Source organism: Schistocerca americana, chromosome 3, assembly GCF_021461395.2.
Source record: "Schistocerca americana isolate TAMUIC-IGC-003095 chromosome 3, iqSchAmer2.1, whole genome shotgun sequence".
NCBI classification, from domain to species: domain Eukaryota; kingdom Metazoa; phylum Arthropoda; class Insecta; order Orthoptera; family Acrididae; genus Schistocerca; species Schistocerca americana.
The window spans coordinates 616,268,271-616,295,807 of record NC_060121.1 but is presented as its reverse complement, the minus strand read 5'-3'; the positions used below and the strand labels follow the sequence as shown (position 1 = coordinate 616,295,807).

The 27,537-nt window shown below is 43.7% G+C and overlaps 1 protein-coding gene and 1 non-coding gene across 4 annotated transcripts in view; both read left to right on the top strand.

Annotated features, from left to right (window-relative positions):
• LOC124605616 (ATP-dependent translocase ABCB1-like) overlaps positions 1-27,537 on the top strand; it is a 242,334-nt gene that overhangs the window by 147,767 nt on the left and 67,030 nt on the right. For all 3 annotated transcript variants that reach the window (XM_047137424.1, XM_047137423.1, XM_047137425.1), the window contains 2 exons: positions 13,757-13,927; positions 21,136-21,331. In XM_047137424.1, the coding sequence (XP_046993380.1) occupies positions 13,757-13,927; positions 21,136-21,331 (367 nt within the window). The remainder of the gene's footprint in view (positions 1-13,756; positions 13,928-21,135; positions 21,332-27,537) is intronic.
• Trnal-caa lies at positions 7,565-7,639 on the top strand. Its single transcript has one exon. It is a non-coding gene; the product is annotated as a tRNA-Leu (tRNA).

Here is a 27,537-nt window from a genome sequence, read left to right as displayed (position 1 = left end):
CTCCACCGCACTTCCATCATGAAGTTCGGCATTTCTTGAACAGGAGATTGGAAAACCGATGGATCGGTCGTGGTGGAGATCATGATCAGCAATTCATGTCATGCCCTCCACGCTCTCCCGACTTAACCCCATGCGATTTCTTTCTGTGGGGTTATGTGAAAGATTCAGTGTTTAAACCTCCTCTACCAAGAAATGTGCCAGAACTGCGAGTTCGCATCAACGATGCTTTCGAACTCATTGATGGGGACATGCTGCGCTGAGTGTGGGATGAACTTGATTATCGGCTTGATGTCTGCCGAATCACTAAAGGGGCACATATCGAACATTTGTGAATGCCTAAAAAAACTTTTTGAGTTTTTGTATGTGTGTGCAAAGCATTGTGAAAATATCTCAAATAATAAAGTTATTATAGAGCTGTGAAATCGCTTCAATCATTTGTAATAACCCTGTACATCAGCCCAAAAGGCGTTGGTCACAAGTGTGAAACGATGGGACTTAAGAAAGCATGATAATGTATAGAAAACTGCATCGTTAAAGCTATGGTGGCACATGATTTTCTGTCAGTGGATAATAATTTAAAAGATCCAGTCATATTATATTTCAATATTGACTTCATAATACTATTTATTATAAGTACACTGGCTAGACACTGCAATAGAAGATATAAGTTTCGTTTTTTATGCCACTTACAATGCTGTCTTTTGTGCGTTGCAGAACTGTAAACAACAATCTTCAATTTATACGTGGTGTTAAATGTATACGTAACTGTAAGAAGAAGATAAACTGCAGGTTGTCTGATCTATCCTACGGGCACGTCCACTAATAGCACGTGGAAGATAAGAGAGGAACAATGAGCCAGCAAAAATACTGTTACTATGTTGACACATCATAAAGTTATCTTTTAAATCGTCTGAGGCTTTAAGTTGTCCAGATTACACGAGATACATCAGCTCGTCCCTGCCTGCCCTCAACCACACACTTCGAAATCCCAACATCATGCCCAGCTGGCGGCCTCTTACCTCCACGATAAAAGTAAGTGAGACGGCTTAAAATAATCCCTGGATAAAAACAGGTCAGATAAGAGGAGTAAGCGTTTATGACGGCGGTATACTTTTGTGGCGTGCGGAACAACTTGCCGGTACCTACTGAGTCTCTCCATGCATGTTTACAAAAAACAGACGTGTGACCTAACGGCGCAAATAACGCAAATAAGTAGATAACGAGATGCTGCTAGGGATAAAAGAATTTGAAACATTTCATTACAACGTACAAAAGCCCCACGTCAGTTAACAATATTAATGGAAGTCATATTTCGACTCATATTATATACAGCCTATTGTACCAAAATGAAATCGCTGTCAGTCCTATTTATACCAATTTATTACCGTGACATAAATCGAAGGCTAAAAAGTTAATGCACATATCTTCGTTCTATCTTCAGGCGGCGATATTCCTTCAGTTCGACAAGACGATCTTTATCATGTAGCTGATAAATTAATATATTATTATAATCGTAACGAAACAAAAGTGTTACGTTTCAGTGAAAGGAACGAAGGAAGATTAGATTTAACATTCCGTCGACGACTAATTTCAGAACTTTAGATGGTGATTATTTTTTGAGCTTACATTTTCGTTGGTTACTACACTCAGAGATGTAGCAGTTTCTGCATCAGTTACTAAATCATCGCCATGTTCCAGACCTAAAGTTGGTGTTATCCAGTTTTGGATCCGGAAATATAAAGAACAGTATCAGATTTCTGTCAGATGACAGTGGTGTCATAGGGGATGGAGTACCCAAAATTTAGAACACAGTTTAACACCTTAGTCCACAGCACTTTAATGGACGGTGTATCCTTATGTGAAGATGCACACGACAAACTTCTCAGCATGTAACGGGTGGCAGTTTTATTGCCATTCAATACGGCGTACAATCACTGTCCTCTGCAAGATTTATTGACGCCTGTCTGCGGTGCGGGAACGTGACGCGGGAAGGGAAATACGTAAGAGACGTATCATTCTCGCGAAGATATGCGCCGAAAATGGGGAAATAAGTGGACATCAGTGACTTTGTCAAGGGGCAGACTGTCATGGCCCTGTCGGCTAACAGCTTCACAGAAACGGCGAATCTAGTCAGCTCTTTGCGTACTACTGTCGTGAGATTTATGGAAAGCGGCTGAAGGACACAACATGGTGTTGTTGGACTTCGAACGCCTCATCTCACAACTTGGAGGACGGTAGCTCGCTCTTCGTATCAGGATAGACGACCATCTGTGGCAGATCTCACGACAGTGCACAACAATGGAACAGTCACAAGTGTTCGGAGCCCACTGTTCAGCGTACACGGTTGAGCATTGGGGTCCACAGCAGACGGCCGCTACGTCTACTCATGTTGCCCCAACGAAATCGTCAGTTACAATTGCAGTGGGCACAGAATCGTCGAGACTGGACCGCGGATCAATGCAAACGTGTCGCCCGCTCGGGTGAAGCACGTTTCTTGGAAGTCTCCTCGGGTTTGCTGCTGGATCCTAAAATCAGCTCGATTCAGCTGACCGCCATCTTCAGGGGAACGCCGCTGCTACTGCTGCTCAGTTCTGCTGAATACTGATGCCAAGGCTGCAAATTTCCGTCCTATACGGGCTTCCGTGCCGTACGTGGCGCATGCTCCGCTCATCACAGTTGCTGTCCTCTTAGACTGGGCAGAACGCTGGCGGCAACGATGTATCGTACACTCGGACTGGCTGCACTCAAGGACGTTCTGTTTTGATGCAAGATAGTACACGGCTTTAAGTCCTCATAAGAGGGAAGTAACTGTCTCCGTTGCCAACGGCCTTTCCGCAGAGGTAACACCGGTTCCCGTCATTTCACCGAAGTTAAGCGCTGTCGGGCTGAGCTAGCGCTTGTATGGGTGCCATCCGTTCTGCCGAGCGCTGTTGGCAAGTGGGGTGCACTCAGACCTTCTGAGGCAAACTGAGGATCTACTTGATGGAGAAGTAGCGGCTCCGGTCTCGGAAACTGACATACGGCTGGGAGAGCAGTGTGCTGACCACATGCCCCTCCATATCCGCATCCAGTGACGCCTGTGGGCTGAGGATGACACGGCGGCCGGTCGGTTCCGTTGGGCCTTCATGGCCTGATCAGGAGGAGTTTAGTTTAGTTTAGAAATTGTCTCTGTTAATCAAATTGTCTGTCAACCTAAGTACAAGTGCCTCTTTATAAATACTATTCCAAGAACCAGAAGTGTTGGCAGCTATCACAGTCTCGGCAAACTTCATTCAATGTCTCTCGTTTAAGCAATGTTCTGCTACCGCCGATTACCGACGCAGGCAGTTTAACCCAAGAACTTGTACATTTGCTGGTTGCTTTTAAGGAAAATGGACATTCTGATAAGCAGATTCGCCGGGCTATGGAGCTTGGACCATCGCCGGGGGTGCATGAAGAGGAGCATAGATCTGTGATTTTAAGGAATTTTAACATTAACAGTGCATTCCGACCACCTTCCAAGATTAGAACACTACGTGGCTCTGTGAAACATGAGTTGGGGCTTAGGAAGCCTGGCATGTATAACATGCCTTATCAGTATGGGAAGGCTTACATCGGCCGTTCGATTTGCATAGTCCACGACAGGTGCGCGGAACTTCGCCTCATACGAGACTACAACAGCCGGAAAAATCGGCGGTAGCAGAACACTGCTTAAACGAGGGACGCGGGATTGAATTTGACGAGACTGTGATAGTTGCCTACACACACGGTTTTAGGAACATTGTTTATAAAAAGGCATCTGAAATTAGGTTACCAGACAATTTATTAATAGAGAGAATGGCTTTCCTCTCACCAGGACGTAGAACCCTGTACGATTCCGCTTCAAAACAGAACGTTCTTCAATGCAGCCCGTCAGAGAGCTCGAGAAAAAGTGTTTCAGTGTGATACGAGTATATCGTTGCCGCCGCTGATCTGCTAAGGACGGTCCCACCTCCCAACGCTTGGCGGGGCAGCCAATGCGATGCGTGCCGCATGCACCAGGTACGTTACGGAGGCTATATAGGACGACGATTTGCAACGTTGGCATCAGTTTTCAGCTGGACTCAGCGTTATCAGCGTTCTCCTGAATATGGCTGACAGATGGATCGTAGAAATATTGAATCGAGTTGGTTTTATGATCCGGCAGCAAACACGAGGAGCCTGTCGAGACCCATTGAGCAGGAAAAGTTTACGAAGTCATATCACGTTTCTTGTTGCACCAGTTCGATAATCATTCCGCATTCTCCGTCATCCCGGCGAACAGCTGCTCAAAACATGCATAGGGCCACAGATGTAGGACGGTGGTGGCAGTATAATGTCATAGGTGACATTCACGTGAGCTTCCAAGGCACCTGTGGTAGTAATCGAAGGCACCTTGAAAGCTGTGTACCAGGTGGACTTAATCTTGGACCACCTGGAAGGGGCAGTCAGGGCCCGCTCACGTGTTGCCAAGTTAGTTTCGAATACGCTGCAGAAGTTTCCTGGGAAGCCCTCACACGCCCTCCATACTGTCTCGATCTCTCCCCACGCGGTTTCCACATTTTTGGAGCCCGAATGAAACCGTTCGTAGGCGTCGATACGGTTCGGACGAATTTCCACTCCCTTATTTATCTACGTTTTATCGAAAATTGCATATCTGATGCTCAAGAAAGGAGCCTATGGGATCGATGTATTGTGGGGGAACATTTATTTAAAACCCATTCTTTTTAATGTTTTCTGTAATAGTTTTTGAACACATTTTCTTTGATTGTAAGAAAATAGATTCCATTTGTTTCTCTCGATTGCAATTGGCACATATTTCTCATTTTGTAGTATTTTCTTACAAAAATCTATCATAACATTTCACTATCCATTAATATGAAAACTGTTATTTTTTACAAAAAGCAGTAAGGGTCTAGACATTAATCCCGTCAAAATATGTCGTTGGTGCCTTTCACTAAAGAGTTGTGCAATCTCTCTTTAGCCTTCATGTAACACAGTCTTACGTTAGCTTTGAAAGAGAGCAGAGTTGGTTTGGAACTGGAGCGGAACAGTCTTCTCTTTGTTTTAGAATAGGGGTTGCATTTTTCGTCTGAATGCTGAGAGCTTTGGGTGTATCATGTACGTCAGTTTTACTTAATTTAGTGACTATTACCGGAATATGGACCTCGTCAAATTTCAAAGAGCGTTTATTAAGCCAAGTTCATAAAGCTGGAAACGTAAAGTTGTTTGTTTGAATGTTGGAACTGGCAACAACCCACGATGCCTGTACGCCGTACGCCGTGAATTGGTATCTTCAGTGAAACTTAAAAAACTCGCACCTGAATACCATCCCCTAGGAAACACCAAGACAACGAGCTGAGGCATAAATAGAGTATTTCTACACATGAAGATAGGTATTAAAAGTCTTTTTTGGTTAATGCAACAGTTTTCGAACTGGTTACCTCCACTGCTGTTTCCTGTTACGCTATGCTTAGTATTTATAAATCAGTTCGTTCTGGTAAAGAAATGCAGCTACATCATTTAAATTTTCATAATAAAGTCTTGTTGATTGAACTGAGGGAACTATAGTTTTAAAGTAGGCAATAGCAAACATTTCTCCATGAAAGTATTGACCGTCTAGTCTAACAGTGGGATAAATGTGTTAACAATCATGGAGATTACTTTTGAAATAATAAACAGTTTACTTACTTTATTCATCTCTCTCGTTTTCAATTGACAACCACTTATACATCACGTTTGTTGATGTCTTCCCTGACGACGACGGCGTCTTCTGGTATGACAACTGTCCTTGTCTCGAGATCAGAATCATGCAGCTGTGGTTTGAAGAGCATGATAGTGAGCTCATCTTGATCTCTTTACCACCAAATTCGGCTGATCTGGATGAGAAAGGGCATATCTGGGACACTATCGGTCGCCATCCCCACTCCAACACCAGTCAGTAATTTACAGAAACTGCCTGACCTGTGTGTAGACGTCTGGTACGTCCGGAAACCTACCAAGGACTTATTCGATCCATATCACGCAGAATCGCTGCAGTTTGGCGCTCTAAAGGTGGACCAACGTGGTATTAAGAAGATGGTCATAATGTTTTGGCTCGACAGTATGTACTGTATATGTGAAGCGAAATTCGCACACACCTCACATGCCAGCGATAAAAAAATATCTTTGACAAAGTTTCGGCCAGCGAGTACATCCGACAGAAAAAGGACGTTAAAGTGTGGCAATCTGGCAACACTGTAATCACATGAATGGTAGCTGCCTCTGTCAGCACATATTACTTGTGCTGTGCAGGTGGTGCAGTGGGTAGAGCTTTGGGTTAGCATACAGGAGGTCGAAGGCTCGATCTTGAGTTGAGGCCCTTTTTTTTCTTTTCATTTGCTGATTTCATTCTGACATTTCATACTGTAAAATACACCGTTTCTTAGGTCTCATGTATCTTAAATTTATAACATTTTGTCATGCAGAGCATAACAAATACGTGGTTAGAGAAATAAGAAATACAGTTGAAACAAATGACCTGTCATAGGACAGAATAACTACAAAAACAATATCAATTTCGAGATGCTAAAGATGATAACACAGTACAGTAACAGAACATCTACTTGTCATTTATGCTACATGTAATATGAGCGCTCAGATGTTACACATTAGCAACCAGTGACAATAATAATGTCCTTATTAATGACCGCATGACCCTCACAACAAAATACGTTATCCTCAGAACAACAGATGCTCAAAGCGACCTCCCTGCACGTCCAAACACTGCGCAATACGCCAGACCATACAGCTCTCTACCACTCACAGTAAATCTGCGTCCACAGTAACAAGAGCAGCAGGAACTCGAGCTACCAATTCTTCCACATTCGTCAGAGGAGTAGAGTACACGTGCGTCCCGAGGCTATTAATGCCAGGCAAACGCGATGTCTATACAACTGTCATTTCCCTGGTAATGTTCTGCCCAAATACTGTTGCACATTAATTCCAAAGTGTGGAGGTGCGCCATCATGTTCGAACCATATCCTCTGCCGAACATGTAGTGGAACTTTTCCAGCGAGTGGAAAGGGATACTTTCAAAGCTGACCAATCTTCAATTTCTATGGTTGTAGTATGAAAGTGCAAATGTTTTCTAGAGGACCCGCTGCGCTGGCCGAAGTGGCCGAGCGGTTCTAGGCGCTTCAGTCTGGAACCGCGCGACCGCTACGGTCGCAGGTTCGAATACTGCCTCGGGCATGGATGTGTGTGATGTCCTTAAGCTAGTTAGGTTTAAATAGTTCTAAGTACTAGGGGACTGATGACCTCTGATGTTAAGTCCCATAGTGCTCAGAGCCATTCGAACCAATTTTTTGGACCCGCTGCAATTGCTGTTGACGATTAAGATGCCAGATACCGGACCACCTGGACTACATTTACCAAACAAAAAACATATCAGAATGAGATTTTCACTCTGCAGCGGAGTGTGCGCTGATATGAAACTTCCTGGCAGATTAAAACTGTGTGCCGGACCGAGACTCGAACTCGTGACCTTTGCCTTTTGCGGTCAAGTGCTCTACCAACTGAGCTCCTGTGCTTGGGTAGCTCAGTTGGTAGAGCACTTGCCCGCAAAAGGCAAAGGTCCCGAGTTCGAGTCTCGGTCCGGCACACAGTTTTAATCTGCCAGGAAGTTTCAAAAAACATATCCTTCGGCCCAGGATCGAACCATCGACCTCCTGCACGCTAACCCAAAACTGTATCCACAGCACAAAGAATACATACTGACAGAGGCAGTTCCCATACATGTGGTTACAGTGTACTAGGGGACTGTTGACCTCAGATTTTAGGTCCCATAGTGCTCAGAGCCATTTGAACCATCTGATTAGATGCATTAAAATCCGTTTGTGAAAGCCTGCAATTGTGAAAACAATGGGTTTGATTATAAATAACTTTTCTGCTACCCGTCAAGATTTTCTTTTATTTGTATTTTGCACGAAGCGTTTCGGGGAATGATTCCCATTTTCAAGTACATTTTTCTCTGTGCAGATTATCATTTTCATATAATGTTTTTGATATGTGAGTTCCGCTTTGTTCTGTTGACTTTAACTATTCTTATGGTCCTTTTGCGTAGAGTCTCAACACACAATTTTCTGTGCACAACGTACATCTAGAATAACTTAAATTGTACATGTAAGTTATTCACGATGTACAATGTGCAAAAAAAATTGTGTGTGAAGCTTAAGGGTGTGAGACTCTGCACAAATGGACTGTAAGACAACTTAAAGTCAACAGAACAAAATAGAACCTCCCACATCAAAAACATTACGTCAAAATGTCGTTGTACACAGAGAAAAACGCACTTGAAATAATTTCTCTAAACCCATCGTGTAAAACATAAGTAAAAAAATCATTACTGGCAGGAGGAAAGTTATTTATAAACAAACCCATCAACTGGTATCTTTCAGCAAGTAGAAAACCTAAATCTGAAAACAAGATTAAAAAATTTTATCTGGATCAATTCTCATACATCACAGAAGAGTTTCTGCTTCAAAATTTGAGGTTTAAAATGTTCTAAAGTATTACGTACCTATGCAAATTTGAAAACAATATAAAAAAATTTTCTGGCCCAATTCTTATACACCATACATCAATTTCACAATCGAAATTTGGTACTTTAGACGTGCAGAAGGATTGAATACCTACATTTTTTGTAACTTCTATTGTAAATAAGGCACTCCTTGTAATTTTTTTCTTGTTTACTTAACTTGAACCATAAATCGTGACCACACTTTACTATAAAAACCGTTATCGAAGGTGGCGCTTTGAAAACATTGTTTACCAACATGACGCAAATATTTTCCTCTCTCATTGACTAAAAGCGAGGGTTTCTTCCATAAGGAACAATACTCTAAATGCCCGCATCTCGTGGTCGTGCGGTAGCGTTCTCGCTTCCCACGCCCGGGTTCCCGGGCTCGATTCCCGGCGGGGTCAGGGATTTTCTCTGCCTCATGATGGCTGGGTGTTGTGTGATGTCCTTAGGTTAGTTATGTTTAAGTAGTTCTAAGTTCTAGGGGACTGATGAGCATAGATGTTAAGTCCCATAGTGCTCAGAGCCATTTGAACCAATACTCTAAATGTAGGCATTTTTAATATATTTTTCTCTATAACAGTGAATGTGTCAGTATTCGGATAGCTGTATTAACTTCACTCAAATTTGTTTTCGTAACGATTTGACAGCGGCTTATCAGCTGTCTATGAGAGCGAAATGTTAGCGTTACATTTATTCCCAGTTTCTCAGGCCTTTCCTTTGAGAATCCGACACGATGAAAAGACACCCTCAATACACATAACTTTGTACTTTATACATTTTAATGCAGACCATATTTCTTTCCAGTATCGTACTGAGGATATTCGTGCTTAACGAACATATCGAAATTTATCTAAATGAACCTGAATTACACCAATAAAATTTCGAATGTTGTTCAAAGATATTTACAGATTATTTTGGTAGAAATGACCTGTGGTCATTGATGTGTCGTTACAGAGTAGTAATGCAGTTATGATTCGTTCATTTGGCATTACTTCTATGAAAATATCTTCACAACAGTGTTAAAGCCAATACAACGCAATAACCAACACAAAACACTAACTATATAACAACCACGATGAAAAAGTAGCAATGTATTGCTGCAGTGCTATCGCTGGTTCCTGTTAGATCCTCAAAGTTAAATTGGGCGTGCCTGGAACATCTGTCCTGGACTATCAAGCGCTATTGGCAAACTCGGTGCACTCAGCCCTTGTGAGCCCAATGTAGGAGCTACTTGATTGAGAAGTAGCGGGTTTGGTCACGAAAACTGACAACGCCCAAGAGAGCGGTGTGCAGACCACATGCCCTTCCATATTCGCATCCAGTGACATTCTGTACCTCATCCTGCTTACGTGTTCTTCTTCAGTAATATTCCATAATGGACTATTCTGTATCTTGTTGGCCTCCATGCCCTACCAGGATAGAATCAAGAGCCTGCCTCAACACTTGAAGGTGAAAACTTGCTGGCACGACTATACGGTGACCACACTTTGTTTGTGTAATACTCTGTCGTCAGCAATGACGTGAGCTCACATCGTGAATTTCTGACAATCTCAGTAAGCAGCCTGAACCCTCCAACAATTGTCAGGCAGATAAACAAATATATTCCAATCTCGTATCTTGTGACTCAACCCATCTGCATTTCGATGAGTCTCCCCCGGGCAATGTATAACTTCGAAATCGAACTCACTTAACTGTAAAGCCCACTGACTCAAGCTGTTAGTCGGATCCTTAAGGCCCAGAAGCCACTTTAGTGCTGTGTAGTCCGAACATCCATGTATATTACATAATCGATGTACATATATATGTACATACATTTGTATGTATGTATTTATGCATGTAGGCTTCCGTTCCTCATCTCCTTCTAAGCTACTGGACCGTTTTCAGCCAAACTTGGTACACATATCACTCAATACCTGAAAATCACCGCTGTGGGGGGTAAGAACCATCTACCTGGCAGAGGAGTGGTGTGTGGGTAAAAAAGCAGTGTATCCCATAACACGAGAATACTCATACTTTAGTCATCCAGTGTTTGAGAAAGAGAGCACTTAGAAACTTGTAACAAACCTTACACATAATCTCAAACATTATGAAATTCTCCTCTCTGACGACTCCCACAAAAGAAAAGTTTATCACTTATTACGTTTTCACTGTTCTTGCAGTCAAATTACTGCTTGAAGCATGACATTTTAATTTATTGTTTCTCTTCTACTGACTCTGTGCATAACAAATTTCACGGACAGTAGCCCCGTATACTACTGGATGTATCTGAAAAATTATATCATTGCACAGCACATAGTTAAGGGGAGTTGGAACGCCCTATCACGACAATGTTAAATTTAAGAACTTGGCATCCCTGTATTTCAGGAACGACTGTAGTCATTGACATGAAACTTTTACAGGATATTAAACTGTATGTTCCGAATCTACTGAACTACAATAATAGCATTTCAGCCACTGCTTTCGGAAATACAATTTTTAATTATACGCTTAAAATTTTGTGTACTTTTATTGTACAATGTCCTAAATCATTTTAATTATACAAAACATTATTTTCTTCTTTTAGTTCAGTAGACTCAGGATATGTATGTTATTACTCCCTGAAAATTTGAATATTCTACTCGAAGTTGTTTCTGAGATTTAGGGAAAAATGCAACAGAAAATGTAAATTTTCAGGAGCGGCTTCTAAAGTTTCAAAAGACTGTAACTCAATTAATATATACTTTTTTTTTTTCATTTCGTCACTCAGAAGTACCCTGCACCATACGGTATATCATCCTCTTGATCTTTTTCCAAGTTTTTCTTCTTTTCTTCTTTTTGAACTCCCTAGTGGTCAACTGTGCTGCATACTCTGTTTTATCATTGCGAACCTTGTCCATCCGTTCAAGTTCTCTGATGCAGTTTGCTCCAGGATTAATTCCCTTTCATCCTACCAATGTTGCCATCATTAAAAGCAATAACAGTATCACTGACCCCCCACTTTAGTGTCTTCATTCCAGCAACAACATTTTTGGTGAGCGAGTCCATATAAGATTATTGAACGACTCGTTGGGATTTTGAGTCTGACCATGCAGCGGGGCGGAGTGGCCGCGCGGTCTTGGGCGCCATGTCACGGAGTGCGCGGCTCCTTCCGCCGGAGGAACGGGTCCTCCCTCGGGCATGTGTGTATGTGTGTGTGTGTGTGTGTGTGTGTGTGTGTGTGTGTGTGTGTGTATTAGCATAAATTAGTTTAAGTTAGTTTAAGTGGTGTGTAAGTCTGGAAACAGATGACCTCAGCAGTTTGGTCCCTTGGGAATAGACACACATTTGAACGTTTTCTGACCATGCAGACACTTCTTCAGTAAATCAGGAGTGCCACATCTCTGTGAATAGGTTTTATGATATCTATGACTGCTGGTGGGACGGAATTTTTGTGACTGTATGAACTGTTTGAATACTGGGCATTGCGGTAATTGCACCATGAATCAGGTCCAGGAGGGCAAAGGTGGTGTACTGGGTTTTCATCAGTTCACAGTCTGTGGAAGAAGGTATCCCATACTGCTTGCTTCATTTTCAACAAATCCTCAGTATTATGTCTAATGACCATCCCATAATACTGCTGTAGTTCATCAATCATTTTGTCTGTCAGTCTGCCTGTTACGGTTTTACCATCAGATAGTTTCTTGTCTCTCAAACTTTGTTTCAACTTCCTCAACCTGCTGCCCATCCTCTTCTAGACATGACCAACACTTTTAACCTTTATAACATAGCAATCCACAGCCTTCTATGTAACAAAGTACCGATTTTATTAGATCTTGAAGTAATACACGTAATAATTTTAACATTTTCAACCTGTGTAGATTATATTTACAAAAATAAAATCTTCCCATGTCAGTTTATAAGTGATATATATATTATTTTATTCGGAAAATTGCAACTTTTATAATGAGATAAAAAACCGAAAATGTGAAAAAAAATTCCGTTCTAACTCCCCTTAAGGAGATAGTGTTGTGTAAGCTACTGTGGGAGTCAGCACAGACACAAACAAGGAAGAAGAGAATTTGTAATGGCCAGTGGCAGGAATCCAAAACGATCTGTACATAACACTTCCAAATTAATGGAACACTTTATTTCTAAACAGGAAAGAACCATAACTTAACTTTTTGTTATGAGATGGTTTCATGTGCTTCCTGTGCCTCCTACATGCAACTACTACTTGTAGACCACAGGCTAAGTTTCATCTTACTATTAGTCAATACTGGTGCTCTCAAAGTCTGAGACCGAACTGGACCTGACCAGTATGGGCGGCTGGTTACGTCTCTGCGTCGAAAGGAGGTGCTGAACTCTGTCTTCCTGTAGGTGTGGTACTGCCTGCTCTTTCTGTTGGAGTGTGGGTCAGCGCCTTCTTGATGCCATTTTGCACCATTGCACTGGTAAGAGTGCAGTCGATGCTTTAGGACTGCATAGATGCAACATCATAAACATTGAGCTGCTTGAAATTGGTACTGCAGGGCGAAATTCGCCAGATGTACAGGCGAAATATATCAACAGATGTGTATGAAAACACGTTAACTACGTGAGAAATATATCTGACATGCATCTAGGTGGACAAGCCACAGGTAAAAAGTTCGCCCTATACCCTTTCTATTGTATTGTATTGTATGTTAACCGGGGGGCTGGAAACGGCGGAGAGGCTCCGTCTCTGCCGCAGCCGCTGTGGTCCACAACTCCACGACGACTACCGCAGTCCACTTCACCCCTCCGTCGCCCCACACCGAACCACTCCTTCATGGTTATTGTGCAGCTCGGCCTCCGGTGGACCCCCCCCCCCCCCCCCCCCAGGGAACGTCTCACACCAGACGAGTGTAATCCATATGTTTGTGTGGTAGAGTAATGGTGGTGTACGCATACGTGGATAACGTTTGCGTAGCAATCGCCGACATAGTGTAGGTGAGGCGGAATAAGGGGAACCAGCCCGCATTCGCTGAGGCAGATGGAAAACCGCCCAAAACCATCCACAGACTGGCCACCTCACCGGACCTCGACACAAGTCCACTGGGCGGATTCGTGCTGGGGACCAGGTGCTCCTTCCCAATCCAGAAAGGCTGTAAGAAGATCTGAAGCCTTCTCCCGACGTAGAGGCGGTGTCTTAACCATTATGCCATCCGCTAGCTCTCTGGAAGTGTAGATAATGTCCTGCGTGCCTCCTGATGTGTGCAGGGCTACGACACGATGGTGGGTGAGCGCGGAGCTCAGCTGTCGGGCGGCCAGAAGCAGCGCATCGCCATCGCCAGGGCGCTGGTGCGCCGCCCCAAGATCCTGCTGCTGGACGAGGCCACCTCTGCTCTGGACACCAGCAGCGAGGCCAAGGTGCAGGCCGCGCTGGACAAGGTAGGTGCGCCACTTACACTGGGACTCTACCACCAGTGAAGTCTTTGGTCCTTCCAAGCCCGTAAAACAAGACATTCCGGCAAAATGTATTGAATCAGTGACTTTTTAGGGATCCATATGTCAATTGGTAAAAACGGAACCCTTATAGGATCACTTCGTTGTCCATTTGTTTGCCTGTCTGTCTGTCTGTCTGTCTCACTATCATAGACCCTTTTTCTCAGGAACAGGTAGGTGTATCAAATTTAAATGTATGTCACATATTATGGTCTGTAGTTACTTGGCGGTTAAGTGTAAGCTTCTAAGTCAATATAACCAAAAGATACTGCCGTTTAAATCGCATACTTTAATACTCGCAAACTCAGTTATCGAACCTACCCGGTACTTCCTGTTGACGTACAATCACGAAATTTACCAAGAAGCAATGATTCACAGTACAACCAAGCAAAAATACCGAAGAGTGTTAATTTGTAATTTATCACGCAGTTATTTCATTTGCTATAAAACTGTATGACTATCTGGCCGTGTGTTAAGACCCCATTCTCTCAGGAATGGGTAGACATATCGGGTTGAAATTTACGTTACTTACTGAGATATGCAGTTCCTTGGTGATGTAAAAACGATAAGAGTCTAAGTCAATGTAATCAAAACATACGGTAAGTTATGTTACATATTTTGATAGTCGCAAACTTACTTAGTAAAATGTAGTAGGTATTCCCCTTGATGTAATATAATAAAATTTTGTAAGACGAGAGGTTTAACAGCACAAGTAGAGGGAAAAGTCCAAAAATTGTTCATTTGTAATTATAACACACGATAGAAGTATTTCTTTTGTCGTTCGTTATCCGATTCAGACTTGATATTAAAACATTCTTGGAATCCCTGAAACCGATATCTTGTCGATAACTGGCAAAAATCGTCGAGATCCTCGATTCCCAGAATGCCTGCACTTTCTTTATACATAATTAAGTTTGTACGGAACCCTCAGTGCGCTAGTCCTAAACGTACCTGTGCTGTTTTTTTTAAATTCATCCTTCTCTAACTTTCAGCAATAAATAAACGCTTTACAATTACAGAATTTACGGCATTATAATTAATGCTATCTGACCCAGGTTTAATTAAAATATTCAGAAGTAGGAAACGCTTTCATCGAGCAACGGAGGGAAAAATCAAAGACTGAGAGAATATTTGAACGAGTGTAACATTGCAGTTACATCCCGTAACTTCACCCACGATCTTTGACTTTACTTCCCATTTAGTAAAGATCAAAGGCAATGGGGATGTGAAACCTCACTTTCTAAGGCTAACGCCTTTTTCATAACAGGAACATGAAATATAGGAGGGGCGTCCAATAAGTAATGCAACACATTTTTTTCTGAAAAAAAGTTGGTTCTGTTCAGTATTGCAATAGGTCATTTTATTCCCTATTCTTTTGGCTATAAAATTCCATTTTTCAACAGAATCTCCATTCAGTGGGACGGCCTTACGCTACCTTTTTGGGAGGGTCTTTATGCCTGCATCGTACCACTCTACTGGTCTAGGTCGGTGCCAACGTCTTGCTGCGTCAATAACCTCCCCACCATCCACGAACTGCTTGCATCCTTCATTGCGCCAGATGGAAGTTTTCTGTTAGGCGCCGAGGAACCCAGCAGACACACGCATTTGAGTACCCCAACCGGTGAACGAGTTTGTCAGCACTATCAACAGGACGTCTAGTTGAGCAGCGAGATGTCTGACTGTGATCCGTCGTTCACCTCGAACGAGAATTCCCGCACGTTATACGAGTCACAGCTGTGTGCGGCCGGCCGGCACACGGAAGGTCGTACAGGTTTGCACGACCTTGTTACAATGATGACAGAGGCCTCGCCCAACGACGTACCTTCCATTTGTTCACTGCCAGGTCTCCACAGACATTCTACAAGCTTCTGTGAATATCTGCGATGCTCTGATTTTCCGACAAAACAAACTCAATGACAGCTCCCTGCTTCGAAGCCAATTTGAGGCTACATATAGCGCCACCACCTATCGGAACTTCATGAAACTATAGAGGCTGTACTATACGTGGCAGGTTTTTCTATGTATGGTCCAACTTTTTCGACCTATGTTTCTTGGCAGCGGCGCTCCATGCGAAAGCTACTTTTGTCCTTAAGTTTTGCACACTGTGTATTTCTGCAATGGCAACCCGTTTTTAAATAATAATTCCACTGAAGGGACAATGTACGTAGTACCTTGTCCTCAGATTAAACACTGTTTGACGGAAAAGATGTAAACAGTTCATAAACACAGCGAGTTTAATAAGTGACTCCCCCCTATATTCTATAAGTTCCTCCAGATCCTCAAGCGCCATGCACTCTGCCTCGCCTTCCATATACGTCTCCTGTCCCCCACACGGATCCTCTATGACTTGATTCCTTTCCCCCATCTGCTCCTATTCCTCAAACATGTCCGCATACTTAACACCTCCCGCCACCTTGATCCCTCTCATCCCCTGGTTGCTCCTCTCCTCTCCAAACCCCGCCCTCTGCCACGCCATCACTGTTGTGTCCCCTTTACCCTCCATGTCTACACCCTCTCCTTTCCCAAGGTGGCTTCCATCAACTCCCCCTCCTGGATGATGCCCTCTCTCCCTCTATTTATCCCTCCTATCAACTCTTATCTTCACCTCCCCCTCCTTTCCCCTGTCCTTTCCCCAGGCTCCCTCTTCCCCCCTTCCATCCTGCTTTTCCCTGCCTACCCTCTCCTTTCTCTCCCCTGAGTCCTTTCGGCTCTCCCCTCCACTGCTTTTCCCACTCCGTCTCGAGTCCGCCCAGCCCCCTCTTTTCTATGTCGCCTCCCTCCATCGGTTCCCCCTTTTTCTTTTCCTCTCCTCCCACCTCCTCCCCGTCATAGGTCCGGGTCCTCCCCCCTCCCCCCCCCCCCCCATCTGCTGCTGTGTCACCTGTATAGTACTGTTATAAGTGAGTGTTCAATGTTGTGCGTCCCCTGTCAGTGTTGCGAACATCCGCCATACTGTCGCTAGTTGTGTTTTTATCTCGTGCGAACAGAAACCACACTGTCGCTGTGTTTTTTAATTGTGCCTGTCTACTTCTTCGCCCGCATTATCACCACAATGTTTTTTATATTTTAAACTCCACACCTTACCGCCATTTTACAGTTTTCTACAATGTCACCGTTGTATCGCCTGTTTTTATTATTTGTTTATATTCTCATTATGTTTTTTCAACTTTTCTGTAGGCTGTAGAGCAGCATATTACGCTACAGCCAGCCCGCCCCCCCCTCTAGGGGGGAGGGGAATTGAAATCCAATAAAGAAAAAAAAAAAAGTGACTACTCACTACTTTCACTTCACAGTAATCAGTTGTTATCAATCATTTCTCAATAAGCAACGACAACAATCAAATTATGTTTGTCCAATGGTGGCCCCCAAAGAGTACAATTCCATTACACATGAGAACCGCACCAAAGGAATCTCTACACAACCTATAATACTCGGAGTAATATTAGAAGGTTGGATAGGTAATGAATGCCATGTCCCAATCTCACAGATAGAATTTGAAACAGGAAATTTGTTCCGTGAACATGAAACAAAATTCTCTCTTTCAACAATGGATATTACGTCTAGACGGAACGGAAAGTACATCTATAGCCCTGAAAGCGTTGCAAATAAAATATTTCGGTTACACGATAAATTACACAAATCTGAAGGCTGTTGGTTCAACTAAAGACCTAGGAATTGGCCAGGCTAGGCAGCCGCGCAGTCTAAGGGCACCTTGCCACGGTTCGCGCGGCTCCACCCCGTCGGAGATTCAGTCCTCTCTCGCGCATAGGCATGTGTGTTGTCCTCAGCGTAAGGAAGTTAGATTAAGTAGTGTGTAAGCCTAGGGACCGATGACCTCAGCAGTTTGGTCCCATAGGAACTTACCACCACCACCTAGGTATTACAATTACGAACAATCGAGATTGAAATGATCATTTAGATAACGTTCTGAGGAAGTCAAACCAAAGATTGCTTTATTGGAAGGACACTTAGATGGTGCAACGGGTCTACTAAAGAAGATGCCTGCACTGTCCTTGTCCGTCCTCTGCCAGAGTACTGCTGTGCGATATGGAATACTGTCAGATAGGATCGACAGAGAACATCGAAAAAGTCGAAAGAAGAAAATCTCGTTTTGTATTATCACAAAATAGGGGAGAAAATGTCACGGATATGATAAATAAGGTGGGCAATCACTAAAACAAAGACGTTTTTCTTTGCGCTGATAACTTTTCGCGAAATTTCAGTCACCAACTTTCTCTTCTGAATGCGAATATATTTTATTGACGCCAACCTACATAGGAAGAAATAGTCAGCCTAATAAAATAAGAGAGGTCAGAGCTCCTACGAAAAGATTTAAGTGTTCGTTTTTCCCACCCACTGTCGACAGTATAACGGTAGAGAAATAGAAAGCGGTTCGATGAACCATCTGCCGTGTACGTAAGTGCGAACGGCAGAGAAGTGTAGATGTAGACGTAGGAGCTGTCCTAGCTTAATCCCGATCTCACCAAAGTTCTTGTACATGACATCATGGAAGTGACCATCGAAGCGTGAAATAGGACTGTTTTCGCCTCCGTAGCGTAGCGGTAGCGTTGCCGCCTACCACGCAAGGGGCCCAGGTTCGATTCCCGGCAGGGGACTGGGTGTTGTGTGTCTTTCATCATCATTGATTCGCAAGTCACCGATGTGGCGTCACCTAAAGAGGACTTGCATTACGGCGGCCGAACTCCCCCGAATGGGGCCTCCCGGCCAACAATGCCATACGATCATTTCATAGCACTGTTACAGGCAGCATCCTCATGATGTACGTGGCCTAACGACTCCAGAAAAGCAAGCCAGCCCCGAATATCGTGAACAACCAGTGAGTTATAAAACAGCAAACAGGGTCTTTCTCTGACGTTCAGAGGGACAAGACAGAATTCTGTCGTGGAAACACATGATTGATGAGACAACTATGCGTCCGTAGATTCGACTACAGATTTACCTTCACTTTGCCGGACAAAGAATGCAGCACGCTTGGCGGTAGACAATCGAAGTACAGAACGACTTTGCAATAATTGACCGGTTTGCAGTTCACGTAAAAAGAAATTCATTGAATGGCGACTTTGAATGTATGTCTCTTAACAGGATGCAATCTCTTGATAATAAAGTAAACAAGCTCAGATTTTTCCACACGATATTGGTCACAACAGCACAGATATCCAAACAAAATGCACTCTTAAGAGAAAAAAGGTACACAACGAAGGCATTATCCGAATGGGAAGGATATACGCAGATGTAATGTACATGAACAGACAAAAAGTGACAACAATTTCAAAAAAATTAGATAATTTAATCAAGAGAAAGGGCTTCACGAATTGAATGGCTCTGAGCACTACGGGACTCAACAGTTGTGGTCATCAGTCCCCTAGACTTAGAACTACTTAAACCTTACTAACCTAAGGACATCACACACATCCATGCCCGAGGCAGGATTCGAACCTGCGACCGCAGCAGTCGCGCGGTTCCGGACTGCGCGCCTAGAACCGCGATACCACCGCGGCCGGCTTCACGAATTGAGCTAGTCAATAACGCTTTCGTCCACCTCTGGCCCTTATCCAAGCATTTATTCGGCTTGGCATTGGTTGGTAGAGTTCTTGGATCTACTCCTGTTGGATATCGTGCCAAATTATGTCCAATTGGTGCCTTAAATCGTCAAAATCGCGAGCTGGTTGGAGAGCCCTACTCGTAATCCTCCAAACGTTCTCAATTGGGGAATGCGGACGGGCATTATCTTACTGTAAGCTCAGGATGGCTTGCATGAAGGGAAACAAAACGAGACGTTGAATATCGTCGATACATCGCTGTGCTGTAAGAGTGCCACGGATGACAGAGAAATGGGTCCTGCTATGAAAAGAATTGCCACTCCAGACCGTCACTCCTGGTAGTCGTGTCTTATGGCGGGCGACAGTCATGTTGGTATCCCACTGTTGTCCGGGGCATTCCCAGACGCATCTTCGGCCTGGATTTCTCCCCTGTTGAGAAAGTTTGGAACATTATGGGCGGGGACCTCCAACAATCTCCGGATCCTGACGATCTAACGCACCAATCTGACAGAATTTAGCACGATATCCCTCAGGAGGACATCTCTGTCAATCAGTGCCAAGCCGAATAGCTGCTTGCATAATGGCCAGAGGTGTACAAAAGCTTTATTGACCTGCTCGATTTGTGACGTTCTTTGTCTTCTATAGATTAGCCAGTTTTTCTGAAATTGTAATCATTTGTTTGTCTGTGTGTGTACACTACATATGCCGATTTCCTTTCGGATATTTCTTCGTGGTGCGTCGTTCCCTTTCTTTTTCTTAGTTTGCTTAGAATGTATTTCCGAGTCTATGACTTGTAGTTGAGCACCGCTGGCAAAGTCCCGAGCAGTACAGCAACGCGAGACGACGAATCGGGCAGAGTCCAGCGAGTGGAGCGATGCCGTGTAGCGGCAGTAGTGGTGGGAAGGCGCTGAATTCACCACTCTTACGTTTCTTAGGCTTGACACCTTCATCTGCATTTACTGCTTTTATTCATATGCAACAGCGTTCGGTGATACAATTTACGAGCTTCAGGCACTTCTATGACTTTGCGTGACCACGTTGATACTAGGAATTATGATTATACATTCTGTAGAAGATTCAAATACATCGGCAGCCACTAAACTGAAGCTTCTTATCGCCTATGGCCTAAGCGACGGCAGTACATCAAACTGAAGCTTGTTGTGTTGCCAATTTTGCAGGTACGGGCAGATCGTTGCCGGACAGGGATTTTATACAAAGCGAATAGGGGAGAACCGAACAAGGAGTTATTGGTATCGATCGTTTGAGCACTTGGCACACTGCATACTAGCTAGCAACACCGCTTTTTTCTCTTACACTTATCAGTAGTAGAATTATTTTGCTCAAACTGTAACTAAAGTATCCGTCACTACTGCCTCACCGCCCCTCCAATGCTCCAGCAGCAGCTACTGAACCATTGTCATAATAGTTGAGTCCCCCCTCCCCCCCCCCCCCCCCGTCACCCGTCTCTTGGTAGTCATGAACTGAACATGAGCAACAACAACTGCTTTTGAGTTTCGATGTAGCGTGTAAGTGCATGTAACGCATTGTGAAGGCTTCAGAAACAATGGACACGGTTATGCTATAACTATGCAGGCCAGCTTGGGTCGCACAACCATCATCGTGGCTCATCGGCTATCGACGGTGCGGAACGCAGACAGGATCGTGGTGCTGGCGGGAGGCAACGTGGTCGAGCAGGGCAGCCACGACCAGCTGATGACGCTGCAGGGACACTACCACACGCTCGTCACGGCTCAGCTGTCCGCAGACCTCATGGCCCCGGAACAGAAGGGTAAGTTCCAGCGCTCCATAGCAATAACACTAAAGAAGTAAAACAAATTCCTCGTATAAGAAGACAATACTGACGTCTAAGTACCCATTCACCAAATCCATGCTCGTGTAGAAGACCTTTTCGACGAGTGTTTCCTTGCACAGCATTCATGCAGACACCATTTATTTTGTTTGTATTTGATGATTTTCCTCGGGGTAACTCCGTCGAATGCTGTATGGCTGAAATACTGTACTTCCATTCGAGAAGACTGGGGCTCAGTTCTATATCAGGCTCTCCAGATTTAGGTTTTTCGTGTTGCAATCGCAAGTACAATACCCTTCCTTTGAAAAAAAAAGGATTTCCTCCCCATTCGGGATATTCAAATTAGGCGGAAGCTTTAGAGTGTAAACCCCCGAAGGGTTCGTAATGTAACGCCTGCAGAAACAGTTGTGGTCCATATAAAAGCGCTGGGTCCCCAAATTCACTGCTAGTGGGACATATGCGGACACCAATGCGACGACAGAACGAGCACGTGCACGCGTCCGTCATCCGCTGCAATCACGAGGAGACCATCCAGCAATCGGACTTATTAAAAAAAAAATTATATTTACGGTACGTGAAGTTCAGAACACATATCAGTCACCCAAAGTAGTTCCATGCAAGCTTTAAACGTTTTCCAGAAAATCGACTTTGAAATTTTCCGAGGGACTGTAATTCACTAAACTAAAGGCAATTTTTCATGACCGGCTGTGCGGCTCACTCGGTAGCGTAGGAGACTGCTGATCAGGTAATCAGTGGATCGCTGGTTCGAATATCGATGTGGTGTTTTTCTTGAGTATATACATTACTTAAGTGTAAAAGTCATCAAATGTATGCTAATTGACACATACCTAGTCAACATATTTTATGAAAAATGCACATCTTCTTGCTTCTTATTACGTATCGCATGCAAAACTTCAGTTTTCATTGGAAATATAAATTCTTTATTATAGACATTTTATAAAAGATATTTAATAGATTTGTAATGTTTTCCTTTAGTTAAAGCAATCTTTATTAACAACTTGTTATTTTATATCGTTAGTTAAGAATTTATATTTACAATTAGAAAAAATAAGCCACGCATTTTTTATTTCAACGTTGATTATTATTTTTTAATTAGGTATATTTGATGGATTTTATATTTAAATTATGTAGGTATTCGAACTTAACCAAAAAAGTTATAACGAAAGGAAAAACCATACCAATATTGAAACTAGCGATCGCTTCAGTACCCAGTTAAGTCTCCGACGCTACCGAGTGATAGACGCAGCCTGTTGTGAAAATCACCTCAATTTTAGTGAATTAAAGTTCTTCAGGAACCTTCAAATTCAATTTTCCTGAGAATTTCTTTAGAGTTGCATTGACTGCTTGATGTGACAGATATTTCAGTTATGAACTTCACATAATACCATAAACACAAAAAAAAAAATTAAAAATCCGATTGCCACTTCGTTTCCTTGTCCCGGAAACAAAGAAATGGAGGCTCCAATAGAAGAGCAAACTGGTGTATTGCGTTTTGTGGCAGTGGAAGGAGTGCGGAGAATGGAAATTTATCGAAGAATAGCACAAGTGTACGAAGAGCACTGAAGTCGTTGCAAGGATCAAGGATTGGCACAGGCGATTCAAGGAAGGACGGATGTCGTTGGGCGTTGACATACGATCTGGAACACCACACTGCATTACCGATACCATTTTCCAGCAAGTGGGATGCCCTCATTATTCGAGATCAACGAGTTAACGGTGCAGCCAGTCCCCCAAAGGTAGGACTGAGCGAGCGTCGTCATCGCAACAGCCATGCAGTGCTCTGTGTACACCTGTGCCATTCTTTGATCAGTTTCCGTTCTACGCACTCATTCCGCTATAAAGAAAGACTTTTCATCCCTTTGACCTTCTTTTAAAGCCTCTATTTCTCTGTTTCCACCCCAACTGAGTGCTATGACCGTTTGAAGCGTTAACGTGCTCTCTCTGCCGTCACGTGGATGTGCGCCTCTACACATCTTTTTCCGTAAGCAATGGCATTACGATTCCTTCAGCCGTTTTCATTTTACAACCTGTAGCTCGTTTGTTTTCATCTACATCTACATCTACATTTATACTCCGCAAGCCACCCAACAGTGTGTGGCGGGGGGAACTTTACGTGCCACTGTCATTACCTCCCTTTCCTGTTCCAGTCGCGTATGGTTCGCGGGAAGAACGACTGCCGGAAAGCCTCCGTGCGCGCTCGAATCTCTTTAATTTTACATTCGTGGTCTCCACTGGAGGTATAAGTTGGAGGAAGCAATATATTCGATACCTCATCCAGAAACGCACCCTCTCGAAACCTGGACAGCAAGCTATACCGCGATGCAGAGCGCCTCTTTCGCAGTCTGGTCTGCCACTTGAGTTTGCTAAACATCTCCGTAACGCTATCACGCATACCAAATAACCCTGGATGGAAACGCTCCGCTCTTCTTTGGGTCTTCTCTATCTCCTCTATCAACCAGACCTGGTACGGATCCCACACTGATGAGCAATACTCAAGTATAGGGCGAATGAGTGTTTTGTAAGCCACCTCCTTTGTTGATGGACTACTTTTTCTAAGGACTCTCCCAATGAATCTCAACCTGGCACCCGCCTTACCAACCATTAATTTTATATGATCATTTCACTTCAAATCGTTCTGTACGCATACTCCCAGATATTTTACAGAAGCAACTGCTACCAGTGTTTGTTCCGCTATCATATAATCATACAATAAAGGATCCTTCTTTCTATGTATTCGCAATACATTACATTTGTCTATGTTAAGGGTCAGTTGCCACTCCCTGCACCGAGTGCCTATCCGCTGCAAATCTTCCTGCATTTCGCTGCAATTTTCTAATGCTGCAACTTCTCTGTATACTACAGCATCGTCCGTAAAAAGCAGCATGGAACTTCTGACAATATCTACTAGGTCATTTATATATATTGTGAAAAGCAATGGTCCCATAACACTCCCCTGTGGCACGCCAGAGGTTACTTTAACGTCTGTAGACGTCTCTCCATTGAGAACAACATGCTGTGTTCTGTTTGCTAAAAACTCTTCAATCCAGCCACACAGCTGGTCTGATATTCCGTAGGCTCTTACTTTGTTTATCAGGCGACAGTGCGGAAGTGTATCGAACGCCTTCCGGAAGTCAAGGAAAATGGTATCTACCTGTGAGCCTGTATATAATATTTTCTGGGTCTCATGGACAAATAAAGCGAGTTGGATCTCACACGATCGCTGTTTCCGGAATCCATGTTGATTCCTACAGAGTAGATTCTGGGTTTCCAGAAATTACATGATACGCGAGCAAAAAACATGTTCTAAAATTCTACAACAGATCGATGTCAGAGATGTAGGCCTATAGTTTTGCGCATCTGCTCGACGACCCTTCTTGAAAACTGGAACTACCGGTGCTCTTTTCCAATCATTTGAACCTTCCGTTCCTCTAGAGACTTGCGCTACACGGCTGTTAGACGGGGGGCAAGTTCTTTCGCGTACTCTGTGTAGAATCGTATTGGTGTCCCGTCAGGTCCAGTGGACTTTCCTCTGTTGAGTGATTTCAGTTGCTTTTCTATTCCTTAGACACCTGTTTCGATGTCAGCCATTTTTTCGTTTGTGCGAGGATGACCCTAATATGTGCTTCGTCTGTAAAGACCTCTTGACCGACGGGACGCTAAACACTCTTAACGGGTGACCTTAGAAGGTGCCTGAACCTGGTTGAAACAGTCTCAGTCAGCTAGAGTTTGGTGACCCACTTCGCAATTGTGTAGGATGCGGTCCTCCCAGCTGCAGCTTTGTGGGGAAGGTGGTCTCTGAATTCTCCTTGTAGGTGAAATATAATGACAAGAATGGAAAGTGTTATAACTTGAAGCACCTTTCCGATATTCATCAAACTTTCTGAAAATGTTCATCGTATAACAGGTATTAAATAATTAAATTTGCACTCCATTTGAAACTGTCATCCGTCGCAAGCATCAGTACAAGGTGTGAAGCACGAGGGGCACGAATACGGTCATTTATTCGTGGAAGGAAACAGCCTACGAATGGTATATTGAGGAATTTCTCGCCATGCCTGTAATATACGTCTCTATTGATGAAGATTGCTGGCTGGAGATTGATATAAAAGTATACGTCTTACTATCGCATCCCAGACGTGGTCTGCAGTTGACAGATCAGAGCAGATTAGGATCTGTAGATTGCTCAAGGGGTTTTTGGTGTGGACTGGAGCATAGAGTATTGCATTATCCTGCCGGAATGTACACTCTGGTGCCCTGGTTGTGGAGGGTATGATAACAGGGTGTATCATTTTTGCCACGTGTTGAGGAGCATCCAGTATGCCTTCAACAGTTACCAGATCTATCCAAGAGCTCCCCACAATAACATCGCAGTAATAAGAGAAACTTTTTCTAGATCGTTTGAGGATACATTGGTGTCGATATCACACTCACAAACAGAAGCGAGACTCTTCGGTGAACACCACAGAATCTCACTCGAAGTCCTTTCGGACTCTGGTTTTACACCACCCAAGTCACCGGTGTTCGCGATAAAGTAAACGACGCACTAGAACGCGAGATCTCAACCCAGCTTCCAGTACACTGTTTATGACGTTCGTGGCGACGCTCTCCCTGTGAGCTCCAATCAGGTTCCAGCTGTTATTATACAAATGAATGTTCGTCAGAGCCAGCTGAACAATCCTACGATCTTCTTGAAGGACACGCGATTACTCTTCTTGCCACACAGTTGCCCTGACTTCATCTCCTCGCTACTCGTTCTGTGATCGTTCTACTGCAGTCAGTTATCTGTGCCAACTATCAGAATCTGCTTCCAATCCCTCATGCCAGTGATTCGGCCGCTCTCAGAGAAGGCGATGAGCTATGCATGCTGTGTTGTAATCTCTACCCAAAAATCCAAATCATGTTACGAACACTCAATAGGCATCGCACTCATCCCATTCTTCCACCTGTAGAATGACTTTCTTCCGTACTGAGCTCACGTAAGGTTGACATTTTAGTCAATATTTCCCATTTGACGGGCAATTCTGACTTTGGTAGCGTTCAGTTCAGGTGCTCATGGCGCTGCACTTTCCATTTCCATTTCAGTCCTTTTGGTAGACAATAATACTGGCAAAGAAGGCGACGTACACGTAAACATCATTGTCCATAAGAGATATTTAGATTCCTCCGTATGTTCAATCACTCTTTCATTTTTTAACTTACTCACTGCATTCCAAATACGCCAAATTAAAGCAGAGCCATCCGCAACGCTCATAGAGCGAAATAATTTTTTTGCCTCAATGAAGTTTTTGTGATCAGTTTACGTAAACGGTATACAATGCTACACCGTGGCTAGTCTGCTTACATGATATTGTTCAATACAATTAACTTTAATTAATTGTACTTAACATGGCTATATATAACCATTCAAATCGGCACACTGAAAAGTCACTGTGTTTTAGAAAGTATTTCGATTAACAACAGATCCATCTGTTGACGTATATGATTATTCGTGATTTTATCGGTAAACATGCGACAGCACATACGGGGCTCATACCTGGGGTTCTATTTAAGACTGAAAGGTAGATTCAAGTTTTGGGAAAGCCCTTGGGCTGTGGACCATTTGTATACCTAACAGAAGGGACTTCTTACTGTAATTATCCTACACATCGTCCGCACAGGCCGTGAAGGTCCAGCGGGACCGACCGGCCGCCGTCTCATCCTCAGCCATTATGCGTCACCCGATGCGGATACGGAGGGGCATTTGGTGAACACACCGGCCAGCCAGAGTGGCCGAGCGGTTCTGGAACCGCGCGACCGCTACGGTCGCAGGTTCGAATCCTGCCTCGGGCATAGATGTGTGTGATGTCATAAGGTTAGTTAGGCTTCAGTAGTTCTAAGTTCTAGGGGACTGATGACCTTAAAAGTTAAGTCCCATAATGCGCAGAACTATTTGAGCCATTTGGTCAACACACCATTCTCCCGGCCGTTGTCAGTTTTTGTGACTGGTGGCGCTACTTCTCAATCAAGTAGCTCATCAATAGGCCTCACAAGGGCTGAGTGCACCTCGCTTACCAACAACAGTCGGCGGACCTGGACGGTGACCCATCCAAGTGCTAGCCAAGCGCGAAAGCGCTTCCATGATCTGACGGGAACCGATGTTACCACTATGGCGAGGCCGTTATCCT